At 43.5% G+C, this 27,155-nt stretch overlaps 1 protein-coding gene across 1 annotated transcript in view; it reads left to right on the top strand.

Annotated features, from left to right (window-relative positions):
• The window catches only part of OVCH1 (ovochymase 1), a 104,344-nt gene that overhangs the window by 12,686 nt on the left and 64,503 nt on the right, over window positions 1–27,155 (top strand). The window contains exons 8-14 of the mRNA XM_044277490.1: window positions 434–564; window positions 1,051–1,191; window positions 1,274–1,404; window positions 4,128–4,221; window positions 14,998–15,126; window positions 17,634–17,726; window positions 17,859–18,036. Of these exons, the coding sequence (XP_044133425.1) occupies window positions 434–564; window positions 1,051–1,191; window positions 1,274–1,404; window positions 4,128–4,221; window positions 14,998–15,126; window positions 17,634–17,726; window positions 17,859–18,036 (897 nt within the window). The remainder of the gene's footprint in view (window positions 1–433; window positions 565–1,050; window positions 1,192–1,273; window positions 1,405–4,127; window positions 4,222–14,997; window positions 15,127–17,633; window positions 17,727–17,858; window positions 18,037–27,155) is intronic.

Below are 27,155 nucleotides of genomic sequence, written 5' to 3'. Positions count from 1 at the left end.
GATATTAAATAAGCCAGCACCCCATCTGCAGACTGCTGTTTCGGGGTGATTGCCCCTCATCAGTGCAGAGCAGAGAGTACTAAGTTAACTGGGTGTGAGGCCTAAGTCAGGATTTGGTGGGTACTATCTCTCCTTGGGAAGATAGCGCCTTAGTTAGCATGAGATTTATAGGCAATAGATGTTCCTCTGGAATTCTGGGAAGATGCAAATGAGCTCTTAACAAGCTCTTCCTCTAATGCCTCCAGGTGTAAGGCAGCTATACTATAAGTCAATGTTCGACCCTTTAAATAGGCCTTGAGACATGACTCTGATATTAAATAAGCCAGCACCTCATCTGCAGACAGCTCTTTCAGGGTGATTGCCCCTCATCAGGGCAGAGGAGTAAGTGTTTTAATGCTCCATTATGCCATCCCTAAATGTGTCATCATTGCAGCTTATGTCAATGGACAATAATTTCATCAGTGGGTAAGATAATCAAGATTCAATTTATTAAACTGGACATTGAGGACCATGTGACCTGCGCTCACGACTCTTTGACTTTTACTGTGAAACTAAAGGATGTCCGTGAGTATATTTCTGTATACAAATGTGCTTGATGCCCCCCTTCTGGTCACAAGTAGTACTGAATCAGAGTTAAATGATGCCTTTTTTTTTTTTACAATTCTATTGCCTGTATATTAGATGAATTGGTTGCCCTGGGTTACAGCTCATGTCTTTTTATAAGGGTCAGAACTTCATTTTTATGATAGCCCTCCAAATCGCCTGTCTAGCCATAGTTACATAATACCATTGGGGGAGAAGCTGAGGCTAGAACTTTTCATTGAGCTCAATGGAAAGTATATAAATATGCAGTTAGCTCCCCCTAGTGGTGGATGGAGGTAGTAACTAAGCAATTTTAGCTTTACATAGAGAACAAAAGGAATGATGAAAGTTTACACAGTGGTGGCAGAGTTAGTGGCTACTTAGGATTAAGATAATGTATCTAACTTATTTTTATAATATATAATACATATGAAAATGATGGGTATGAACATTTCAATACATATTCAGGAAAGGTGTGTGGATCCGTCCTGCCATCCCCTTTAATAATCCGCTCCAGTAATGTTACAGTAACTTTCCTGTCGGATGGCACCGTTAATGGCCGTGGGTTTGAATTCAAGTTCTCAACGGTATTTTCCTCGTCAGAGAAAGGTTAGTGTTCCCAGCATTGCCCTCTTGTGTGACTGGGGGGTCTCTGGCCTGTGGTCATGAATTCTGCTTTCTCATTGTGCAGGCTCTGGGTGCGGTAGTGCGGCAGATCTGCGAGAGGAAGGCAAAATATTCACCCTCAATTATCCCGGATTATATCCTAGTAATGCCATCTGTCGCTGGGTCATAGAAGCACCAGAAGGCCAAGTCATACAAGTAAATGGCTTTTTTGGGTAAAAATAAAATAAAAAATGAAAATATATATATTTTCAGTGTGTTTGTGTACAACACCTGTAGGTTAAGTGTAATTGTATACAACCCCTTTTAAGTGCAAATTTGGTTGTATACATCCTGTTTGGGGTCCAGTTTGATAGTATACCACCCTCCAATTTGATTCTATATGCCCAATTTCTGGTTCAATGTGAATTTACTATATACTACCTTTGGGCCCAGTGTGAATGCATCCATGTCCATTAGGCTACAATGTGAAAGGAATTTAAAAAATATTAGAGAGAATCCTTGTGTCTTGCTCTTCCCTTAATCCCTTCAGTACGGAGCCACTTTGACCTTTAAAAAGGACCTTTATTCAGTTTTGACATAGGCTAAAAAATAAAAAAAAACACCCATGGCATCAGTGGGGCCCGCCCTACACGGTAATACCATAATCCGCCTATGTCAAAACTGATGACAGGTCCTCTTTAAATCCCAGGCCGATTTTTGCAAATCTGAAATGTCACTTTATGTGGTAATAACTTTGGAACGCTTTTACTTATCCAAGCCATTCTGAGATTGTTTTCTCGTGACACATTGTACTTCATGATGGTGGTAAACTTCAGTCAATATTTTTCATTTTTATAAAAAAAACTAAAACATTTTACTTTTTATTTTTTTATTCGCAACTTTCCAAAATTCTGTTTAGTTATTACTTTACATTCCCCATATGTCTACTTTTATGTTTGCGTCATTTTGGGAATGCCATTTAATTTTTGGGGGACGTTATAAGGCTTGTAAGTTTAGAAGCAAATCTTGAAATTTTTCAGAAAATTTCCAAAACCCACTTTTTAAGGACCAGTTCAGGTCTGAAGTCACTTTGTGAGGCTTACATAATAGAAACCAGCCAAAATTACCCCATTTTAGAAACTACACCCCACAAGGTATTTAAAACTGATTTTACAAACTTTGTTAACTCTTTAGGTGTTCTACAAGAATAAAAGGAAAATGTTGATGAAATTTCAGAATTTTACTTTTACTTTTTTGGCAGATTTCCCTTTTTTTTTTTTTTCCAGTAACAAACCGAGGGTTAACGGCCAAACAAAACTCAATATTTATTGCCCTGATTCTGTAGTTCACAGAAACGCCCCATATGTGGTCAAAAACTGCTGTATGGACACACGGCAGATCGCAGAAGGAAAAGAACGCCACATGGTTTTTGGAGGGCAGATTTCAATGGGATAATTTTAAATTGCCATGTCACATTTGAAGACCCCCTTATTTACCCCTGGAGTGAAAACTCCAAAAAAAAGACCCCATTTTGGTAACTACGGGACAAGGTGGCAGTTTTGTTGGTACTATTTTAGAGTACATATGATTTTTGGTTGCTCTATATTACACTTTTTGTGAGGCAAGGTAACAAAAAATAGCTGTTTTAACACCGTTTTTATTTTTTGTTATTTACAATGTTCATCTGACAGGTTAGATCATGTGGTATTTTTATAGAGCAGGTTGTTACGGACGCGACAATACCAAATATCCCACTTTTTTTTTTTTTACTTGAAACTAAATTTTTTTTGTAAAACTTTATTATTATTTTTAACTTCTTTTCTCACTTTATTTTTGGTCCCATTCTGGGACGTCAACTTTTGGGGGTCTGATCCCTTTACAATGCATTACAATACTTCTGTATTGTAATGCATTGGCTGTAAGCGTATTACACACTGTAATTACACACAGGGGGCTGGATCTCACAGGCTGTCACGGAAGGCAGCCATGAAGCAAGGCATTGGGCTGCCTTCCCTGCCATTGGGTTCTCGTCACAGCAGCGCGGGGACCTGATGGCCACCCCGCACCCGGCAGGATACCGCGCATGGCGCGGTCAGTGCTGAAGGGTTAATGCGCCGGCATCGGTGTTTTAACCTATGCCGGCGCATACAGCAGGGGTCTGTCTATCAATGACTGCAGGTATCTGACCCCCCCCCCCCAGCCCCCCCCCCACACACACAGATCTGATATTGATTACCTATTTTAGATCCTCAATATTAACGGCTGTACAATCTCTTTAATACAAAATACCTACTAGTGTACTGTGATTGTCCATATTGCCACCTTTGCTGACTTGATTCATTTTTCGATCACATTATACACTGCTTGTTTCCATGGTTACGGCCACCCTGCAATCCAGCAGCAGCGGCCATGTATACACACTATAGGAAAAAGCACTGGCCTCTCTAGTGGTCGGGACAGCAGAAGTGTGAATAGGCTGGTGCTTTTTCCTATAATTTAAAGGCATAGCCACCACTGCTGGATTATCAGGTGGTCGTAACCATGGAAACAAGCAGTGTTTGAAGTATGGAAAAACTAATCGAGCCAGCAAAGGAGGCAATATGGACAATCGCAGTGATTAGTGAATGTCTTGTATTAACTTTCTCTACATAATAAATGCCACTTACTGAAGTGACACAACCCATTGAAGGCCCTGCACTAGTTGTAGTGTTCCTTTACATTTTAGTTGGTGTTAGAAACAGATGTCATTTGGACACCACTTAGACATGATGACCATAATGAGTCAATGAAGATGAGTCATTTTAGTGTTCAATGTGCTTATTTTCTAGAAATATTGCCACTCTTATCTGTCTGGCTGTGTGAAGTATTACTGCTCATTCTTAGATCCCCATCTCCAGACAATGCTACAATACCTTTACCTTAGTGTTTTGCCTTTGCAGCTTGTATTTGAAGACTTTGCTCTGGAATACCAGGAACAATGTGAATACGACCGTGTTTCTATTTACAGCGACAGAGAGGAATCCCATCAAATCGGTACAAGTTTTATCTATTTTCAGGGAATTCTTTCAATTTTTGGTTTAAATCTAAATTGAAAAAATCAGTGCTGAATAATTTAAAGGGAACCTGTCACTGGGATTTTGTGTATAGAGCTGAGGACATGGGTTGCTAGATGGCCGCTAGCACAGCCGAAATACCCAGTCCCCATAGCTCTGTGTGCTTTTATTGTGTAAAAAAAAAACGATTTGATACATATGCAAATTAACCTGAGATGAGTCCTGTACGTGAGATGAGTCAGGGACAGGACTCATCTCAGGTTAGTTTGCATATGGATCAAATCGGTTTTTTTACACAATAAAAGCACGCAGAGCTATGGGGACTGGATATTGCGGATGTGCTAGCGGCCATCTAGAAACCCATGTCCTCAGCTCTATACACAAAATCCCGGTGATGGGTCCCCTTTAATCTCTCTATGGTGGTCAGAGGTCTATTTTTTTTTAAAACTGTGTATAAAGTTTAATAGCTACATTCTGGCTACCTGCAGACAACACTAGAGGGAGCTGAATGTGCAACACCAGCGGTCCGCAAGGGGTCCCTTTGAGATGAGATAAGTGTTGTTGTTTTTTTACGCCAGTTGCAATGAAGCAACTACGGGACGGTGTCCCTTTTAAGAAATGGTATTGGTACACAGGTGTAGAAATGGCCAAGTAATATAGGGTGGCCTATGATGTCCCTTAATGTTTTGTGCACGTGTCACGGTGCTCCTACCTGGATACGCTGGAACCCCCAGGCGTTGGCACTGAAGCAGACAAATAGGGTGAACAATTGAGGGATTTGAAGAAATATTTGAGTCCAGACCTTGTGATAAAGTTGAATGGCAGCTTTACTTTGCATAAACGTTTCTCCAAACGGTTTACAGACTTTATCTTGGTTCCAGTAGACTTTAGCATTAACTCTGGCAGGCAAACAATCTCAACTCGTTTACTCTTTGGCTCTGCTGTACTAACAGACTTAAATGGAATCTCTGCTTCTGCAGGATGCTGCAACTTCTCTCTGTAGTCTGACTCTGGATTATGCTAGGGAATAGGTTAGAATCCTGGCAGCTCCAACATGGAGTCTCAACCAGAACACACCAGAACTCCCTACCTCCTTCTGGTAGCAAACAGGACTGGCCCACTTCTGACCGAGAAAGGAGGGGAGAATGGAATGGTGAGTTCTGCCATAGTTGCTGCCACCTGCTGGTGAACCAGGCACATTACATGAACAATTACATAAGATTATTATAAATGCAAAGTGTCTAGGGACCTGGAAATCAATGCATAAGATAACATTATATTGGCATTCACAGATAGAAGCAGGGCGTAGGAGTGGTAATGCCACCCGGGGGCATTACAAATGCAAATCGATTGATTTGGCTACGACTGAACTGAATGAAATATCCATCTTCAGTAAGCAACTGAGCTCGCTCTCTAGTGGCAGCTGCAGGCAGCATGAATGTTATATTACTCCATGTCTATGTATCAGAAATAATTATACATAGATTTATATTAAATATACACTATATATAATACTCCCTCTTACTGGGTCTGATTCGAAACTTGGATATAATAAATGAGACACAAGAGTGAGCATATAAAGAAAGTATAATGTACAGTGTGGAAAAATTGATATTCCAATTACTATTACGTGTATATGTAGGTATAACGGAACAATAAATATGCTTATGCACAACAATAGTTACAATTACTTAGTTACTTAACTACCAAGATGACACTATAAACTTGTACAACAGACAACTACCTTAAAGGGAACCTGTCAGCGGCAAAAGCCATCCTAAACCGCCAGCAGTACCTTCAAGTAGCCGGCAGTGGGTTTCTAATGACGATTTTCTTACTGCATTCAGATGAGGCAAAGTATGAAAAACTTTCTTTTATCCTCCGTCCGCGCTATTTTCCAGTCAGGCTTGAATTCAAGGGGGCAGCTGCCTCCTTGCTGTGACTGACCACGCCTATGCCCGACAGCCGGCTGTCAGTCACAGGAGAAGAGACAGGGAAGGGGGCGCGGTTACCTTGACTTCAAGCCTGACTGGAAAATAGCGTGGACTGAGGATAAGAGAACGTTTTCCATACTTCTGCCTCATCTGAATGCAGTAAGAAAATCATCATTCGAAGCTCACTGCCGGCTACTTGAAGGTACTGCTGTCTGTCTGGGATGGATTTTGGTGAGGACAGGTTCCCTTTAAATCTTACCTACATAATTACTGCATAGGCCTTTATTGGTCTATCCTCCCCTTCAGACCCTCCAGGTTTCTTTCAGGCCCCCCTACCCCAGGTTCCTTTCTTTTTTTGGGGGGTCTCATATCCCCACATTTTACATGTTTGTTTAAAAGCCAGTTTTCGAATCTTCTAGAATATGGCTTGGCCACTTCTGATTGGTTGTCAAGTCTGGTTTCTAACAATTTCCAGTTAACTCTTGAAAGACTGATAGAAGCAGCTGGCATGTTGTTTATCCAGCATCTTCCTGGCCACTTTACCGCCTACAGAACAAACCCCTACACTTTTTTTTTTTTTTGTAAATAGCTGACCGCTATTTGATGGCCGTGATATGCTAATGAGCTTTGTCAAGAGGAACCGTGTACTGCCCCAATCCTCCAGCTTCCCCCAGGTTCCTTGCTGCCAACATTAATAAAACAACACAAGACCTTTTCAAGAGAAGTTCAAATTGAAAGACCCCTCTTCTGCTTTTGTAATAGGGTTTGGTGTTTTTAAGCCTTCAACTTCACTCGTTTTAATCAGTAATTTAAGCTGTTTTATCTCATTTTCTAGTTTTTCATTTTGGGCCCTGACCACCCGAAATGGACTCCGTGGGAATGTCTTTGGCTTCCAGATTGCCATTTTCTGTGATCCCACCATAAAGCCTCATTTACACGTCAGTATTTCACAATGCGTGCTGTACGTGTTCTCCACGGACAACACATGTCCCCATTCGTTCTAATGTGTGTATTAACACATCAGTGTTTTAGCACAGTCCGTGGGTCTTTTTTTTTTTTGCATCGGTGCATGCTCTATTTTGTCTGTGTTCATGGATCCATCACAACCATTATAGTCTATGGGTCCATAAAAACCATGGATGCAACGCGGATGCCATCTGTGTTTCACATTAGGAAGAGATGCTTTGAAAATTATTTTTCAGCTGTTCAGTGTCGGTGAAACACGGATGAAACATGGACAGCAAAAAACGGACACACGGACCCTTCACTGAGGCATCACTGACCACCTTTTCACAGATGTAAGCAGATTTAAAAGGGCTCATGCACACAGGTTTTGTTTTTGTTTTTTACGGCCTGTATGCGGAACCATTCACTTCAATGGGTCCGCACAAAAACAGAAATTACTATTCCATGTCCGTCTGGCCGTTCCACAAATAGAACATATCCTATAATTGTCCGCATAACGGACAAAGATAGGACAGTAGGACTGTTCTATTAGGGGCCGGCTTTTCTATTCCGCAAAATACAGAATACACACGGCCGGTATCCATGATTTGTGGACCTCAAAACATGGCACGACCGTGTAAATAAGCCTTAAGGACACATTTTTCTGCTCTCTTCCGTCCATTTTGGGTTCATTCTTAACTTCTTTGGGGACCCTTGCTTTCAATTTTTAACCACTTCCAGACCGGGCCATTTACCCCCTTCCTGACCAGGCCTAATTATGCAAATGTATCACTTTATGTGGTAATAACTTTGAAACAATGTTATCTATCCAAACCATTCTGAGATTGTTTTCTCGTGATACATTGTACTTCATGATAGTCATAAATTTGAGTCAATATATTTCACCTTTTATTTATGAAAAAAATCCCAAATTTACCAAAACATTTTAAAAATTCTACATTTTCTAAATTTCAATCTCTCTGCTTTTAAAACAAAAAGTGATACCTCATAAAATATTTATTACTTAACATTCCCCATATGTCTACTTTATGTTTGGCTTCATTTTGTATGGAGAAAAAAATGTCATTTTATTTTTTTAGGACGTTACAAGGCTTAGAATTTTAGAAGCAATTCTTAAAATATTTAAGAAAAATTCCAAAACCCATTTTTTAAGGACCAGTTCAGGTCTAAAGTCACTTTGTGTGGCATACATAGTGGAACCCCCCATAAATGACCCCATTGTAGAAACTAAACCCTTCAAGTTACGCAAAACTGATTTTACAAACTTTAACCATTTAGGTGTTCCCCAAAAATTAAAAGAAAATGGAGATCATATTTAAAAATTTCTGTAGGGTTCCGTTCCATGCTTCCGTCCCGCACCATTCTGCATCTCCGGATTTGCAGACCCATTGAAGTAAATGGGTCCGCATCCGTGATGCGGAAGGCCCATGGAACAGCACCCGTGTATTGCGGAACCGCAAATGTGGTCCTCAATTCCGGCAACAATGTTTTTGTGTCTCCATTTTCTGAACGCCATTTTTATTTTATTTTTTTCGAACCGATCGCCTTGTGCGGTGGCTCATATTGTGCAGGAAGAGTTAGCGTTTTTATTGGTACCCGTTTTGGGTACATATGATATTTTGATCATTCATTATTACACTTTATGGGGCAAGGTGACCAAAAAATTGGTTGTTTTAGCACCTTTTTTATTTATCTATTTTTACAGCGTTCACTTGAGGGGTTAGTTTGTGACATTCTTATAGAGCAGATTGTTACGGACATGGCAATACTCTAATATGAATACTTTTTCTTATTTATTTAAGTTTTACACTAATAGCATTTTTGAAACAAAAAAAAGTCTGAGAGCCATAGCTTTTTTATTTTTTGACAGATTGTCTTAGGGTCTAATTTTTTGCAGGATGAGGTGACTGTTTGGTACTATTTTGGGGGGCATGAACATTTTTGATCACTTTGTGATGTTAGGTGAGGTTTATTTTTTTACGGTGTTGACCTGAGGGATTAGGTCATGTGATATTTTTATAGAGCAGGTTGTTACGGATGTGGCAATACCTAATGTCTATTTTTTTTATTTATTTATTAAACTTAAGAAGTCATAGTTTTTAAAAATTTATCTTAGGTAGGGTCTCATACTTTTTATTTATTTATTTCACTTTAACAGAATAATAGCATTTTTGAAAAATATTTTTTTCAATGTCTCCATGTTCGAAGAGCTTTATTTATTTATTTTTTGCGATTTTCTTATGTAGGGGTTCATTTTTTGTGGGATAAGGTGACGGTTTTATTGGTACCATTTTGTGGGACATATGCTGTTTTGATCACTTGGTGTTGCCCTTTATTGTGATGTAAGGTGACAAAAATGGCTTCTTTTTTTTTTTACAGGTTCTTTATTTTTTTTATGGTGTTTATTGGACAGGGTGGATCATCATGCTATATTTTTATAGAGCCGGCCGTGACGAACGCGGCAATACAAAATGTCATTTTTTAAAAAAAATTTTTTTCTATTTTCAACATTTATTTTAATAACTTAATTAAGGATTTTTTTTTTTTATAAAACACAATTTTATTTTTATTTTTATTTTTTTACACTTTGCGTCCCCCATAAAGTCACTATTGATTTCTAACCCCAGTTACAGGAGAAATACACCTCCCAGAGAGACAATTTCCTACACCTTTCTTTTTCAGTAAATAGCTGACAACCGTTGATATGCTAATGAACCTTGTCAAGAGAAATGGTACACTACCCCAAACCGGCTTGCTCTGGAACGTGTCTTTATCGCAAATGTAACAGAATAATAATAAAATACCAGTACGAATATAGACACAAATTAACTGAAAGTCGCTGAAAATAAGGATACTAATGCACTATATGGCTTACATTATTTGTAACATTTGTATTTCTTACATATGCAGGAGATGTAGAGCTCTGTATCAGAAATGACCTGCTAAGGGATTGGCATAGAATTTTGGACCTAAATTACACAACCTTAAAGGGGTATCCCTGGCTACAGATATTGATGACCTATCCTCAGCATAGTCCAAAGAAAGAAGATGGAGGCAGCATGACCGGTAAAACATCCCTTTATTAGGGGAACCGCCAAGTGAACAGCGTGCAGGGGTTGTGACGTTTCGGCTGCTTCACAGCCTTTATCAAACACAAAATGCCATTAACAAGTGCCTGTTTAAATATCTTAAAACACACCCACTCATAAGAGAGTGGCCAATGATAGTGTGACTAAGGTGCTGAGGTCATCACAGATGCGTCCTCAGGTGCTCCTACTACATGTGTCAAACAATCATACATATTAGATCCTTATCGCCCACATACCTGACAGGCACACATGTGCCTCGGCGTTCACAAGCGCCAGGCGCGCATGACAGGAAAGAGAGGGTCACGTCACTGCCTGTTTCCTTAGGATCAGCTGCTCGCAGTGCGGCTCCGCCCACCCGATCTCACGTCATCCTATCTCCCCCGTCGTGCGCGCCGTTGTCAGGGACGCCTCCGGGCTGGTCCGCCCCTACCCCACAAGACGGGTGCGATAACTCCACCCCACCGCATCCGCAGTATTCACGATCCAAACCTAGATCGGATTAGGCTGCAATGCTGTTCTGCATTCCCTTCACAGCTTAAGGCAACGATGGGGGACGTCCACAAAGGAGGCGGTGTCATCACGTCATCAGCCGAAACCCGGCCCTGATGACATCACAGTCCCGCCTCTCCAGTGTCCGATCCACCCCGCATTGCCGAAGCTGCAACCTCGGTCTAGCCCCATCCTTTGCTGCGGTGCGTGAAGGGAGAAATCCACACTCATCTAGGGGTCACGGATTGGACCCAAGCCTTAGTTCTATGGCATGCCGTACTCCATGTGGGCTAGGAAAAAGTGAGAAACGTGCCTTAATAAAAAACAAACTACAGTTAAAAACATTACACAGAGAACCAGTTCAAAGGTCACTCAGGCTCATTACACATTCGTTATCGGAAAATCTATGTTCATCCCATAAGGTTGGAGGGCTCTCATTTCAAAAATCCACCTAAGTTCTTTCTTCTGTAGAATCCGATCCTTGTCCCCCCCACGTCTCAGAGGGCCAACCGAATCAATGATTCTGAATCGGAGTTGGTTGACAAAAACATTTCCTGGAGCGTGGATCATTGATTCGGTTGGCCCTCTGAGACGTGGGGGGGACAAGGATCGGATTCTACAGAAGAAAGAACTTAGGTGGATTTTTGAAATGAGAGCCCTCCAACCTTATGGGATGAACATAGATTTTCCGATAACGAATGTGTAATGAGCCTGAGTGACCTTTGAACTGGTTCTCTGTGTAATGTTTTTAACTGTAGTTTGTTTTTTATTAAGGCACGTTTCTCACTTTTTCCTAGCCCACATGGAGTACGGCATGCCATAGAACTAAGGCTTGGGTCCAATCCGTGACCCCTAGATGAGTGTGGATTTCTCCCTTCACGCACCGCAGCAAAGGATGGGGCTAGACTGAGGTTGCAGCTTCGGCAATGCGGGGTGGATCGGACACTGGAGAGGCGGGACTGTGATGTCATCAGGGCCGGGTTTCGGCTGATGACGTGATGACACCGCCTCCTTTGTGGACGTCCCCCATCGTTGCCTTAAGCTGTGAAGGGAATGCAGAACAGCATTGCAGCCTAATCCGATCTAGGTTTGGATCGTGAATACTGCGGATGCGGTGGGGTGGAGTTATCGCACCCGTCTTGTGGGGTAGGGGCGGACCAGCCCGGAGGCGTCCCTGACAACGGCGCGCACGACGGGGGAGATAGGATGACGTGAGATCGGGTGGGCGGAGCCGCACTGCGAGCAGCTGATCCTAAGGAAACAGGCAGTGACGTGACCCTCTCTTTCCTGTCATGCGCGCCTGGCGCTTGTGAACGCCGAGGCACATGTGTGCCTGTCAGGTATGTGGGCGATAAGGATCTAATATGTATGATTGTTTGACACATGTAGTAGGAGCACCTGAGGACGCATCTGTGATGACCTCAGCACCTTAGTCACACTATCATTGGCCACTCTCTTATGAGTGGGTGTGTTTTAAGATATTTAAACAGGCACTTGTTAATGGCATTTTGTGTTTGATAAAGGCTGTGAAGCAGCCGAAACGTCACAACCCCTGCACGCTGTTCACTTGGCGGTTCCCCTAATAAAGGGATGTTTTACCGGTCATGCTGCCTCCATCTTCTTTCTTTGGACTGTTCATGAAGGAGCCCTGATGAATCTTGGACTCCAGGTAGGCTGCTGCATACCGGATGACCTCAAGCTCTGGTGAGTGCGATTCCAATACTAATTTTTCTGTTACTATCCTCAGCATAGGTCATCAGTATCAGAGCGGTGTGGGCCCAGCACCCTATCGATCAACTGATCAGATTTCAGGCAGCCACAACGTTAGAAACTAAACAGTGTACGGAGCTGGAAACTGACCATACTATATACCGTACGGTGTAGTGGCCATGCTGGGGTACTGCAACTCGGCTCCCTTTGAAGTGAATGGGACCTGAACTGCAGCATGCCGGCAGCAGAAACTACACAGTGTACTAAGCCTTCTGCATCTGCTCCATATACTGTATAGTTTCAGGTGCCGCAACTGACCAAAACAGCTGATTGGATAACTTATCATTATGAGATCTCCCCCACCAACGGATAGGTCATTAATATTTGTATCCCAGAAAACCCCTTTAAAGCGGAGTACAAACACTTAGGAAGAAAGATCTAACATGGCCCTATACTGTGCACATACGAACTTAGTTTTGTCTGTACAATTATAGGTTTTGCCATATGAATCTGCTAATTTCATTTATTTAATGTAAATGTATTGCAAATGTAAGAAAAAATATATTATATATAATACCCCTCTTACTGATTCCCTCTGATTCAAAAGTTGGGTGTAATAAATGAGACACGAGTGAGCGTATAAAAAAAAGTATATTGTACAAAATAAAATTGTATAAATGAAAAATTCATATTACAACTATTGGTGATATACGGAGATATAATGGAACAAAAATAATTGCATACCGGGAGACTAGTACACAACAATAGTTACAATTAATAAAAAAATTACAATATAAAGTAACTCACAAGACCATTTGGTAACTCAACACCAAAATTCCTAAAACGTTACAGTATAGTTATCATATATAGGTATTTTTAGGTTATTCCAGCTCCTGTCTTTCCTCTCACTGTCACTTCTCTTTTCTGTCTTCTTCTTCCCTTCTTCCCTCTTTCTTCTGTTGCCCTCCTCCCGGCTTTTTCCAGTTCTAGAAAACTCTAGAAAATTGCTTGGCCAATTCTGATTGGTTGTTACTAGAGTTGAGCGAAGCAAGCTTATGATGCTTAATCCGAAGTCGCTTTGTTCAAAACTTGGGAATAATAATGTACGGAGATCTGTACAGCATTAGAATGTATGGGCTCCGATGAGCCGAAGTAAGTTATTTACAAAGTCACAGGTGATTCCTTCGGAAGTTGATTTTTAAAGTGGAAAAACACTTTAAAACTTGGAAACAAACTCTGCTTCGGTTCTAGCTAGTACCTTGGAACCAAAGCTGAGTTCAGCTTCAAGTTTTAAAGTGGTTTTCCACTTTAATAAAAATCAACTACCGAAGTTATTCAAAGAAATCACGCGTGACTTCGTGAATAACTTACTTCAGCTCATCGGAGTCAATACATTCTAAAACTGTACACAGACGGCTCTCCGTACAGTATTATTTCGAAGTTTTGAACAAAGCGACTTCGCATTAATCATCCAAAGCTCGCTTTGCTCAACTCTAGTTGTTACATATGGTTTTTAGCAATTTCCAATTGACTCTTAATAGACTGATAGAAGCATAGAAACATAGAAACATAGAATGTGTCGGCAGATAAGAACCATTTGGCCCATCTAGTCTGCCCAATATACTGAATACTATGGATAGCCCCTGGCCCTATCTTATATGAAGGATGGCCTTATGCCTATCCCATGCATGCTTAAACTCCTCCACTGTATTTGCAGCTACCACTTCTGCAGGAAGGCTATTCCATGCATCCACTACTCTCTCAGTAAAGTAATACTTCCTGATAATACTTTTAAACCTTTGCCCCTCTAATTTAAAACGGTGTCCTCTTGTGGTAGTTTTTCTTCTTTTAAATATGCTCTCCTCCTTTTACCGAGTTGATTCCCTTTATGTATTTAAAAGTTTCTATCATATCTCCTCTGTCTCTTCTTTCTTCCAAGCAGCTGGAGTGTTGTATCTCCGGGATTTTTCCAGCATCTCTGTGCCCAGGTGACCACTGTACCGCCTACTGGACAAATTGTAACACATTCTTGTTCTAGTAAATAGCTGACAGCTATTTGTTGCCTTTGATATGCTAATTGACGTTTGTCCAGAGAAGACGGTACACTGCAAAAATTAGTCTGGGTCTTTTATCCCAAAATGGCTGATATCACAATGTAACAGAATAATAAAATATCAGTAAAAATATAGAAATTTGCAGAAAATCTTATGTACATACAGGATAATAATGAAATATATACCTTACATTATATATATTTTTTTAAATCCGTATTGCTTACACAAATGTATTCATAACCATTGGGATATACTGTATTATTTGTATCTGAGATGACTGCTTATTAATACGCTTATCAACTTGACTACTGTATTTATGGACTGGCAAATCAAATACTCGCAACCCTCCCAGCTTTACCTAGTAGTGACATAGTCATCATCACACTGTACCACACGACCAAGGCTGGTAAATGCTAAATATCTCCCCATTAGGCCACCTTATTCTCACCTGAGTTCAGCCCATTCAGTCATGTTGTGCATGGCCTGGCTGAGTTTCTTGTCTTCCTTCTTCTAGTAACCTTATGTGGATTTTCAGTTGCTCGTCAAGTCTTCAGTCCAAGTAATGTTATGGTCATTAAATTCGAAAGCGATCGTGAGAACAATTATGCTGGTTTCATGGCGAGGTTCAGCTTTATATATCCAGGTATGTGTACAGATGGTTTAACCCTTAGAGGACCCTGCGATTTTTCCATTTTTGTGTTTTCATTTTTCACTCCCCGCCTTCCCATAGTCCTCACCGTTTTTTTTATTTTTCAGCGTTCACATAGCCTTACTCATAAGGTTTATTTTTTGCGGAACAAGTTGTACTTTCTAATGGCACCATTTACGGTTGCACACAATGTAGTGGGAAGCGGGAAAAAAATTCCAAATGTGGTGAAATTGGGGAAAAACGCAATTCTGACAAAGGTGTGTTTTTTTTTTTTTTTTTTTTTTTACACCGTTCACTATGAGGTAAAATTCACCTATTGCCTTCATTCTCCAGGTCAGTACGGTTACAACGATACTACACAATTTTTCTTGCGTTTTAATACTGAAATAGAAAACTTAAAAGCCTGTGGGGGGGGGGGGGGGAGAGGAAATGATCACCATATTCTGACCCCTATAACCTTTTTGAAGTGTGTGTGTGTGACTTTTTGATCACTTTTTATTTAAAAAATATTGGTGAGTTGAAGTGACAAAAAATTGCGAATTGCCTGTTTATTTTTTTTTCCCCCCGTTGTGTCATTTGCCATATGCCATTAATATTGTTATTTTTTTATTTTATGGGCATCTTCGCATGCAGCATTGACCATGATGTTTATATTTTTTATTTAAGTATTTTTATTTTAAGGTAAGGGGGTGAATAGGCAATTTTTTTTTTTATATTTGTAAACTTTTTTTTTTTACTTTTTTAAAACTTTTTTTTTTTAAGTCACCCTGTGTGACAATAACTGACAATCATTAGATTGCCCATTGTGTTTATTGATGGCTATACAGCTGTCATTAAAGACTTAATTTTCAATATAACAATACAGTGCTGCCATCTACTGACCTGTATTGGTATATTCCTCTAATAGACTCCGAAGCCTGCTTGAGGCTTTGGGCTATTAGAGCAGTGTGACAGGTTCCCCGATCTCAGCCGAGGAACGCTCTTACAGGAGTGGAAGCGCATGACTGCTTTGATGCCGTGTCCTAATAAGCAACAAGTCCAGCTCACCTCATGTCCTCCATGCATGGTACGAGCCAAGGCAAACTCCGGCATTCATAGAAATCAAAGAAGAAAGTAATCCAGCATCGGACAATTCTGTCGTAGCGACGTCTTTATTTGAAATAAATAAAATAAAGACGTTGCAACGACAGACTTGTCCGATGCTGGATTACTTTCTTCTTTGATGCTGTGGTCACATTTGACCACGGCATCTGAAGGGGAAAATGTATGCCTTAGGGCTGATCGCATACACGTGCCGTGGGTCTCTGCTATTTTAAACAGCAGAAACCCGGCGACTATGGCACCCTCTGCATGTTGGGAGCTGGTGCCATGTTTAAAGACCGGACTTCCGCCGTACATGTACGGCGTAGGTCCTGAAGGGGTTAAAGGGTGTTTTTCACTCCTATCCATCTAAAATAAAAACTAAAGACATTTTGCCAATATTCTTGACTTTAAAATAACCCTAACCTTTTTGTATACAGCTGCAAGGCAGATCTATGTGTTTTCATGGCAAATCTTTGTCTCATCCTATTACGTTTTACTCCACTCTTACACAGAGGAGGCAGATAGGAAAGCTAAACTCATGAGTGCGATCTATACCAGTGTATTACTGTACTGTGCCGGCAGCAGGGGGCGCACGGCGTCATAGCAACCAATGACGCCGTGCGCTCCTGCTCTCAGGAGGGATCCAGGCCGCGGTTCCACGGCCCGCACACGGCTGTGAACAACGGCCGTGTGCATGGGGCCTAAGGCTACATGCACACGACCGTATTTTGTTTCAGTGTCCGATCCGTTTTTTTGCGGATAGGATGCGGACTCATTCATTTCAATGGGTCCGCAAAAAACAAGGACAGCACACAGTGTGCTGTCCGCATCAGTATGTCCGTTCCGTTGCTCCGCAAAAAAAATAGTGCATGTCCTATTTTTTTCTAGTTTGCGGACAAGGATAGGCATTATTACAATGGATCCGCAAAAAAAACGGATCCGCAAAAAAAACGGATGCCATACGGAATGTCATCCGTTTTCTTTGCGCAATTTGCGGGCCGCAAAACACACACGGTCGTGTGCATGTAGCCTAACACATGGTTTGTAGTCTGTAACCATGGATACACATGGGTCTGCATAACAGCTGTACACACAGTAGATTCTTATTGAAGACTATTTTCATAGTTGTCTCATGTTATATTTTTGCTGCATTTTAGCAACAACCAAAAAAGTTACAAAACGCTATAATCAATTGACTGGAAGCCAATAAGATCTTGTCTTTCATTTTTGTCCATGATTCCTGATTGACTCCAACATAGTGCAGTAATTAATCTGGACTGCCAGAGTATTGGTGAATGTAGTGTTTTCAACCCAATGGGCTTAATGATTAGAAAAAACACTTTCTCCCATAAACAGCTCCCCTAGTCCTCATGTAAATATGACTTTTCTTTCTTTGAATCTCTCTCCGGACTGTTTAGATTTTGCAGACAAGAAGACAACTGCATCCTCAATTGAGGCTTCTCTGGCACCATATCAAGAACCAAATCGAGAAGCTAAGCACATTAATACAGGTGAGAATCTGACTCAACGGCGCCAAAAACTTGAGTTGCCACCTGGCTGAGCTGAAAAAGGCTTGTTTTTTTTTCTCCTTTACTCATTCAAATCTAATCTAACATGACTCTTGTTTTCTGGCTGGTGTCTAGGGGTTTGTGGGGTGTCCCCCCTGTCCCCGCAGTGGCTTTTGAATCGCATTGTAGGAGGGGAGGAATCTTGTCCTAACTGTTGGCCATGGCAGGTAATGATCAAGTACCAGGAAAGGTTTCAGTGCGGAGGAGTAATCCTATCACCCCAATGGATCCTGACAGCTGCTCACTGCCTACCGTAAGCCTTTTAAAATAGCAGGATTATTTTTCTCAAAAATCTTTGAAAAACAAAAAAGTCTCTGTGCTGTTGATAGGTTGGTTGTGCCCCTACTGGCTAATTTTGTATTCACCATTGTGTGTTTGTTACTTCCTGGCATGGTAAAATGTCATTTAGAAAACAGGCAGAGTTGGGGCTCATGCACACGGCCATTGCCCGGCAGTGGCCGTATTGCGGCCCGCATACAGTGGGTCCACAATACACAGGCACCGGCCGTGTGCACCCCACATCACGGATGCGGACCCATTCACTGAATTCACCCATTCAGGTGCAGAACGAAGGCCCACGGAAGCACTCGGGGTCTTCTGTCCATGCCTCCGCACTGCAAAAAAGTAGTGCATGCACTACTTTTTTGCCGTGCGGACCATCTCATGCGGATCATGGACCCCATTCAGGTTAATGGGTCCGCGATCAGCATGCGGTGGCCCTACGGTCTGTGCCCGTGGACTGCGGACCGCAATTTGCCAGCATACGGTTGTGTGCATGAGCCCTTAAAGGGATATTCTGTTTATCATGAGTTTTTGGGGGGTCTGATTGCTGGGCCCAATAACCCAAAATGAATGGAGCGTCTGGTCAAGCATACGCCATGCTATATCTGGCAGTCCCATAGAGAATTAATAAAGCGGCATGGCGCATGGTTGACCAGCCTCTTCATTTATTTTGTGGTACAGGAGCCCCCTTTCTAAGGAACTATGGGACTTTCAGTGATCGAACCCCCACAGTTCTTCTAGTTTTCCTTTATCAATTAGATAAAGAAAGCGTGTTAAAACCAGAATACCTATTTAATGGTAAATTAAAACATACCTTTTTTTTACATTTTAAAAAGTTAAAGGAACTTTGTCAATAAGTTTTTTTTCTCTCGCATAATAACAGCCTTTGTGTGAATATTCTTTATCATTTTATTTTTTACAAAAAGTGGGTAGATAGTTTTCTGGATATAATCTTGAAGTCATTCCATGTATTCTTTGACTTCCTCCTTTTTGTTTAGACCTTTATCATGACAAACAGACTTGCTTGACCTTTTTGCTTAGAGCAGGCATGCTCAACCTGCGGCCCTCCAGCTGTTGTAAAACTACAACTCCCACGATGCCCTGCTGTAGGCTGTTTGGGCATGCTGGGAGTTGTAGTTTTGCAACAGCTGGAGGGCCGCAGGTTGAGCATTTAGGCCAGGGTAACACATGACTGAATAGCTGCGGATTTGCCGTTGCGGGTTTGTGTGCTGCAAATCCGCAGCGTTGTGCTGTACCAGCAAAGTGGATAAGAATTACTGATTTCTAATGCACATGTTATCTTACATTAGCTGAGAGAAAACTGGGAATGGTCATCCTAGTAATAGGATTCAAAGTGACAGTATCTCCTGGCATATTGTGCGGCATGTAAGCCTCCAGGTAATAGGAACCGGGTCATCTGACCAAAGCGTACCTGTAGCCTAGCAATGGTCATATGCTGAACAGGTCCACTGCCTGGGGATAACATTTGATTCTGCCCTGTCCATTTTCAGCTTAAGAACATCTCTCATATTCACTCCTTCCTCACCTCTGAGTCAACTAAAATACTAGTGCAGTGATGGCTAACCTCCAGCACTCCAGCTGTGGTGAAACTATTGAGACTCCCAGCATGCTCTATTCATTTCTTTGGAGTTCTGAGAACAGCCAAGCATCTTGAGAGTTGTAGTTTTACCACAACTGGAGTGCCGGAGGATAGCCATCACAATACTAGTGCATGCTCTCGTCATCTCCCGCCTGGACTACTGCAACATCCTCCTCTGTGGCCTCCCATCCAGCACTCTCACTCCCCTCCAATCTATTCTAAACTCTGCTGTCTGGTTAATCCACCTCTCCCCTAATTTCTTCTCTGCTTCCCCCCTCTGCCAATCTCTTCACTTGCTCCCCGTCGCCCAGCGAATTCAGTTTAAAATACTTACAACTACGTACAGTAGAAGGCCGTCCACAACCTGTCTCCTCCCTATATCTCTGACCTGCTTTCTCGATACATCCCCACACGTAATCCGAGACCCTCACAGGACCTCCTCCTTTGTTCTCCTCTCATTTGTTCTTCACAAGATTTTTCACGTGCCTCTCCCCTAATCTGGAACTCTCCACCCCAACACATCAGACTCTCTCCCAACATCCAAACTTTCAAGAGTAACCTGAAAACCCACCACACAGCCAGATGAGCAGCCTATACCATCAGTCTACTGTATTCTCCCCTTCCCTAAAGGTCCTCTACCCTCTGTACCAGTCTGTTAATAGCTTGTTTATTGTATTTTTAGATTTGTGTAACCCTGTCTAGATGTACAGCGGCATGGAATTAATTGCGCTCTCAAATAAAAAATTATAATATTAATAAAGAACACAAAAAGATTTACAAAGGGATCGTGCTGTGGATTTCTTTAATTTAAAAATCTTTCATGGTTATATGACGCACACCCAGATGCATTACAAGGCAGGGCTGTGATAACTGACCAACTACAAGCAGATGTCTTGAATACTGTGCAGAGGTGATATAGAAGCCTTCATTTGAAACTGTATAATACAAATGCTGAAATCTTAATACCCTTTGTAGTGTTTCTCTGCAGAACATAGCTTCTCACAGCATATAGTGCTGTCTGCCGTCTGGGTGTCTACCTTCCCCTCCCACAGCACTGAGACTGCCCAATTATGTTGGACACCCATAATTTACATATAAATACACATTCATATAAAAATTCTCCATCAGGTAGCCTTCCCCGATGGCCACCTGAAAGCACAGACCTGTTTTTTTTTTTTTCCCCACTAGAGATGAGCGGAGCCGGACCGTACTGTTCAGTTTCGTACCAAACATTACGGTATCTAGGCACCCGAACATGGACATTGGTGCCAAAGTCTGTGTTCATTGTTCGGATTTTTAAATAAAGTTTGTTGGCCGGTGCACCATGTGATCTTGCATGCATAAATGCTGGATCACATGTTGCGCCGCCATTCTGCTCTGACTAGTGTAGGGACAGAACGCCGCTGCACTGACAGTGTTAGGTTTTAATGTTTGTAATAACTCTGTGGGTGACCTATAGGCGTTTATGTGGGTGCAATACAACTGTTGCACCAGTGACACAGAAATACAATACCTAATCTGTTCAGTCTGTGGGTGACCTGTAGGCATTTTTGGGGTTCAAAACTCAGCATTTTTATCCGCCTTACTGGTATAGGAGATTTAATCAGTCTGTTAATTGTGGCAGTGACTCAATGCCTTTTTTGGGAGGGAGATGCACCTCATCTGCATCCGTGTTGCGGAAATATAATAGCTAATCAGTCTGTTAATTGTATGGGTGACATAACGCAATTTTGGGGGTTCAGAACACCGCATTTTCATCCATCTTGCTGTTTTAGGAGACTTATTGAGTCTAATTGTTGCAGTTACATAATGCCTTTAGGGAAATACAACTCATCTGCATCCGTGACATGAAAATACAATTGTTCTTCTGTTAGCTAGTTTTTTGGTTGAATGTAAAAAAATGAGGAGAGCATCAAGTTGTGGTACTGTTGGTGTTGGTGGTAGTGGAGCTCCTGCTGCAGGGAGAGGACGTTGTTGATCTGTGCCATCTATGCGCCCAAATGAAACGCCTTCCTCTGGTGCACGCAGGCGACAGGATGTTCTGAGTCATTTTGTAGGCCTGAATACCTCTCTACGAATGGTGAGGCCAGAACAAGTAGAGACAGTAGCAGATTGGATGGCTAACAGTGCCTCCAGTTTCATCACATTTTCTCCCACCTGGTCCCCTGCTGAAAGCGCAGAGTTGGCACCAGTGGCCCATGGGCATCTGTCTTCCACCTCAACCCCTTGCACATCAGCCAAGCATTCTGAGCCCCAAGTCATGCAACAGTCACTTATGCTTTTTGATGACTCTGCTGGTGGGGTTTCCATGGACCATCCACCTAGCCCTGCTCCAGAAATGGAAGAGATTGAGTGCACTGATGCCCAACTACTTATGTTTGAGGATAAGGACGTGGGAGGACCACCGTCTCTGAGGATGAGGACTAATCACAGGAGTCAACTGCTGCAGCTTTCTGCAGTGTGCAGACCGGCCAGGAGGGAGGCATCCAGGTCATCCGAGTGACGTGTGCAGTTCAGTGGAAGAGATGGGGGTCACGCAGCACTATCCGCACAGCAAATGAGGGAGCAGGGCGCTAATGCAGAGCAGCCGACTTCTAGCCAGTACACCTGCTACTGCCTAACGTGCAGAGGAACAGAGGACACCAAAGCCAACTCAAAGGAGTTCCCTGGTGTGTAAGTTCTTCAGGCCAGGGCCGTTTCTTGGGCCGGGCTGGCCGGGTGTCTGCCCCGGGCGCTGTCAGAAGGGGGGCGCCGGCAGGGCACAGCAGGAGATGAGTGCTGCGCTTCCATTGTGGAAGCACTCACTCCTCTATAGTCATCTGTATCGCCATCGTCAGGATGGCAATACAAATGTTTGTGATGCTGCAGGGGAGGGAGGGTGTGTCCTCTCCCTGTTCCTCTGATAGGCTGCCAGCACTAGGCCGGCAGCCTATCAGAAGCCGGTGCAGGCGGCGCGATGACGTCATCGCGCCGCCTGAGCCAGCGAGGGACACAGGCTGGAAGAGGCCTGCATCGCATCGCTGGAGGAGGTAAGTATAAGTTGTTGTTTTTTTGTTTTTGTTTTTTTATATATATGTGTACAAATGACAATACTGGCACATAAGGGGGGCTGCTGGCACAGACATAAGGGGGGGCATCTGGCACATAAGGGGGGGCTACTGGCACATGATGGTGGGGGGCCATTATTACTGGCACATTTTGGGTTCACTATAGGGGCATCTACTGAGGCTAAAAAGAAGGGGTATTTTATATGGGGGGCTCTGTATAGGGGCATTTTATACTGGGACACATTATGGTGGGTACTGTGGGGAAGGGGGGAGAGGAGCACTATGGGGTCATCTACGGGGGCACTGAGAAGGGGTATTTTAGATTGGCACATTATGGGAACATTAGCTCGACTGGGGGCATTACAAGGGGGTATGTTTTGCACATTATAAGGAGAATTATTTCTACTGGGGGGGCATTATGGTGGGCTTTATTACTCCCCCATGGTATGAACCTCTAGTAGCAGCACCAGCCTCACCCTGCCCTGCTATCCCTCTGCCCCTTCTACAAATCCTTATTATCAAATCTTTCTCATTAGGATAAAGCACATCGGCTCCACCGAGCCCCCGGCCAAAGTGTTGAAGTGGTGTCCGAGATCCCCAAGGGCCAAGCCAAGTAACTGTAAGTTTTCATGTGGAGTATGTTTTTTATACACATATAGCATACACTGTGCCACACAATACACAGTATACCTCTACACTGTGCCACACAATATACAGAGTACCTCTACACTGTGTAGGGGTTATACTGTTTATTGTACAGCATGGCACAGAGGTTATATTGTCCGGCATGGTGTAACCTCCATACATTTTATTTACAGTATACAGTAATCCGCCTATGCTTTGAATCTGGTTTTATGTTACTTGGTTTTTGTACATTTACTTGCGTGTGCTAGTTGAGACCTGCTGTGATTGGGTTTTAGTTAGTTATTAAATGCTAACATGACAGTTTTTTGGTTTTGCACATTATTGAGGATTGTATTTCATGACTACTCTTCTAAGGGTATTGCCTTCCTTTATACTGCAGTTCTCCTGTACCACTCTGTCTGCGACTTTTAGCAGTTTAAGCAGTAATTTATGATTTTTTTGACACTCGCCCTGAGAGAAATTTTACCTAGAAGAAACTGCACTGCTTCAGGCAATGTGCTAATGACATGGTTTGCACGCTATGCAGTCAGAGCCTGAAGTGAGGCATAACACTGGGTTCACACTGTAAAACGCTCAAGACATGAAAACCAATGCTTCCCTATGGGAATGGTTCACACTGGAGGGTTTTACAGCGCGTTTGAACGCGCTGAAAAACGCCCTACGCTCAAAAAAGTTCTTGAGCTTCTTTGGGGCGTTTTGTCGCGCGTTCCCGTACATAGACTTTCGGGAACGCGCGACAATGGGCGTTCGCTTGTCTCTGTATGCGTGATTGTAAACGCCGGTACAATCGCGCATACAGAGCGCTCCTTTCAGAACGCTCAGGTGTGAACCCAGGGTCAATGTTCTAAACCTAAGCACCACCTACATGATCCAGAAGAACAGACCGATGAGTGAGTGGTATCGCTGAGCCTTAAGCCTGGCCTGGTGGTGTGTGACAACGGGCGAAATCTAGTAGCAAATTTCTTGCCTGACGCGGGAATTTGGTGGTGCAGAAGTTCCTGAAAAATTACCCCGATATGTCAGAGCTGCTGCAGAAAGTGCGGGCCATCTGTGCGCACTTTTTGCATTCTCACCCTGCTGCTGCTCACCTGTCTGCGCTGCAGCGTGACCAATGCCTTCCCTCTTGCCACCTCATATGCAACATACCCACAAGGTGGAACCCCACCTTGCACTTGCTGGAGAGCCTGTGCAAGCAGCAGCAGGCAATAGTGGAGTTTTAGCTGCAGCGCTCATGGGTCGCTCTGCAGAACAACAGCATTTCACCACCAACGAGTGGGCCTCCATGCGAGACTTGTGTGCTGTGTTGCGCTGCTTCAAATACTCCACCAACATATCCAGCTTTACTATCCCACTTCTATGTTTCCTTGAAAAACAGCTTCGGGCAATGATAGATGAGGATGTGCCACAGGAGGAAGTGGAGGAGGAACTGGGATTGTTTCCATTGTTAACAGGCCAGTTGTCCACAGGGGGCTCGGAGGGTGGGCTTCTGCCCAAACAGCGGCCAGGTACCCAACTGTCCAGCCAGGGCACAGTTTTGGATGATGAGGAGGATCCGTGTTCACAGCAGGGTGGAACGCAAATCGGCTCACGGGCATCACTGGAACATGGCTGGGGGGATACAGCGGACACAGACAATACACCTCCGACCGAGGACAGCTTGTCGTTGCCTCTGGGCAGCCTGGCACACATGAGAAACTACTTGCTGTAGTGCTGATTACTGGATGGCCACCCTGCTGGATCCCCATTACAAGGACAACGTGCTGTCCTTACTTTCGTCACTGGAGCGTGATTGGAAGATGTGAGAGCACAAGTGCAAGCTTGTAGATGCTCTACTGATGGCATTCCCACCTGACAGCAAGAGCTCAGTGGAAGCACAAGGTGGAGGAGGAAGTCACCAAGGCAGCTAGGGCACCGCCAGCATCTCAGAAGGGAGGGTTAGTATGGCCGAAATGTGGAAGCATGCCACAACATCCATCACCCCCATCTGATACGGACAGTCTCAACAGGAGGGAGCGTTTCAGCAACATGGTGGAACAATATGTGTGCACACGTCTCGATGTACTGACTGATGGGACTGCCCCATTTAACTTCTGTGTCTCCAAATTGGGCACATGGCCTGAGCTTGCCCTTTACACCTTGGAGGTGCTGGCCTGCCCTGTGGTAAGTGTATTGTCTGAACCAGGGGCGTACATAGAAATCACTGGGCCCCATAGCAAGAATCTGAATTGGGCCCCTAACCCCACCCACTACCCACCCCTGGCCCATCCCACCTCCTGTCCTGGCTCCTCCCCTGCCACACCCCCAATTGCCAATAAAGAAATGTATACATATACGTATTCGTACTGACCCAGAGAATGAAGTGCACAGGTCAGTTTTGTGGCAAAGGGAATGCCATAGGAACAAAACTCTGTGGTATCTGAATCTATGGGACTCCTGTGGATATTCCATAAAATTTTTATCTGCAGTCCTATGTAACATTTCAAATAACACAGTAATAACTCTCTGAGTACAGATAATGTAGTAAATGTCACCTGTAGTCCTATGTAACACCACAAATAACACAGTGATAGGCTCTCTGAATACAGATAACACAGTGATGGCTCTCTGATTACCGAAAAAGTAGTAATGTTACCTGCAGTCCTATGTAAAACCACAGATACCACTAGTGCTGATAATATGGTAGTGTTACCTGCAGGCCTATGAATAAAACCACAGATAGCACTAGTTCTGATGTGGTAGTGTTACCTGTGTCCTTAGTGTGCCTCCCTGTGCCTCTCCCATGGACTCCATGCTGGCGGCGCTGCCTCCTCTTTCTTCTTCTTTCTCTTGCCCCACACAGAACGTCCTGATGCAGCTGCGTCAAGACATAGGAATACTGTGGGCATGGTGAAACAAACACAGACACAGGGACAGACACACACACATACATACAATAAATATGACTACTTCACACATCACTGCTCCTGCCTGTCTGCTTTGGTGAAGCCGGGCATATATGGGCTATGTCAGGTTTTAGCAGAGTGGGCACAGGACGCGATATGTATGTGAGCACAGCTGAATGAGTACAGGGCAGGAGCACACATACACATTGCTCCTCCTGCCTTTGTCCACTGTGCTAAAGCCAGACGTCGCCAATCATATCCCCCCTCCCCAAAGGTGACTGATGTGTTGGGGGAATATGATTGGTGGCTATGTGTACACTCAGCATCAGCAGCAAGGAGTAAGAGGGGTTATCCAACCCCTAATGCCCCCAAAATGTCTGGGGGGGGGAGTAAGGGGAAAGCACACTGTTCTCTATGAGCCCCCCCCCCCCCCCGAGTCCTCTATGAGCCTATATGAGCCCCTCCAACCCCTAATGCCCCCCAAAATGCTCAGGACAGTGTGCTTTCCTCCTATTCCTCCCCCCTGGGCATTTGGTGGGGGCATTAGGGGTTGGGGGCTCATTGAGGACTCGGGGGGGGGGGGCTTTCCTCCTACTCCCCCTCCTTGGTATTTTGGGGGGCATTAGGGGTTGGGGGGACTCATAGAGGCTTATAGAGGACTCAGGATGGGGGAGGCAGATAAATGACAGAGTAGGAGGAAAGAACACTGTCCTCTATGAGCCCCCCCATCCCTAGGAGTTCTCTTGCTGCATCATGAACCAACTAGACCTTGCCCAGTCAGGAGATGGGGGACGGACGAACACAAGTGCCGCTGTGCTGAGCCACATATTAACTACTGGCTGTGTCTGTGCCCCGGGCCCCATAGCAACAGCGTGGTCTGCCTATATTGGCGGTACGCCACTGGTCCGAACATTTG

This window comes from Bufo gargarizans, chromosome 2 (assembly GCF_014858855.1).
Source record: "Bufo gargarizans isolate SCDJY-AF-19 chromosome 2, ASM1485885v1, whole genome shotgun sequence".
In the NCBI taxonomy this organism is placed as follows: Eukaryota; Metazoa; Chordata; class Amphibia; order Anura; family Bufonidae; genus Bufo; species Bufo gargarizans.
This window is presented reverse-complemented; position numbering and strand designations above follow the sequence as displayed.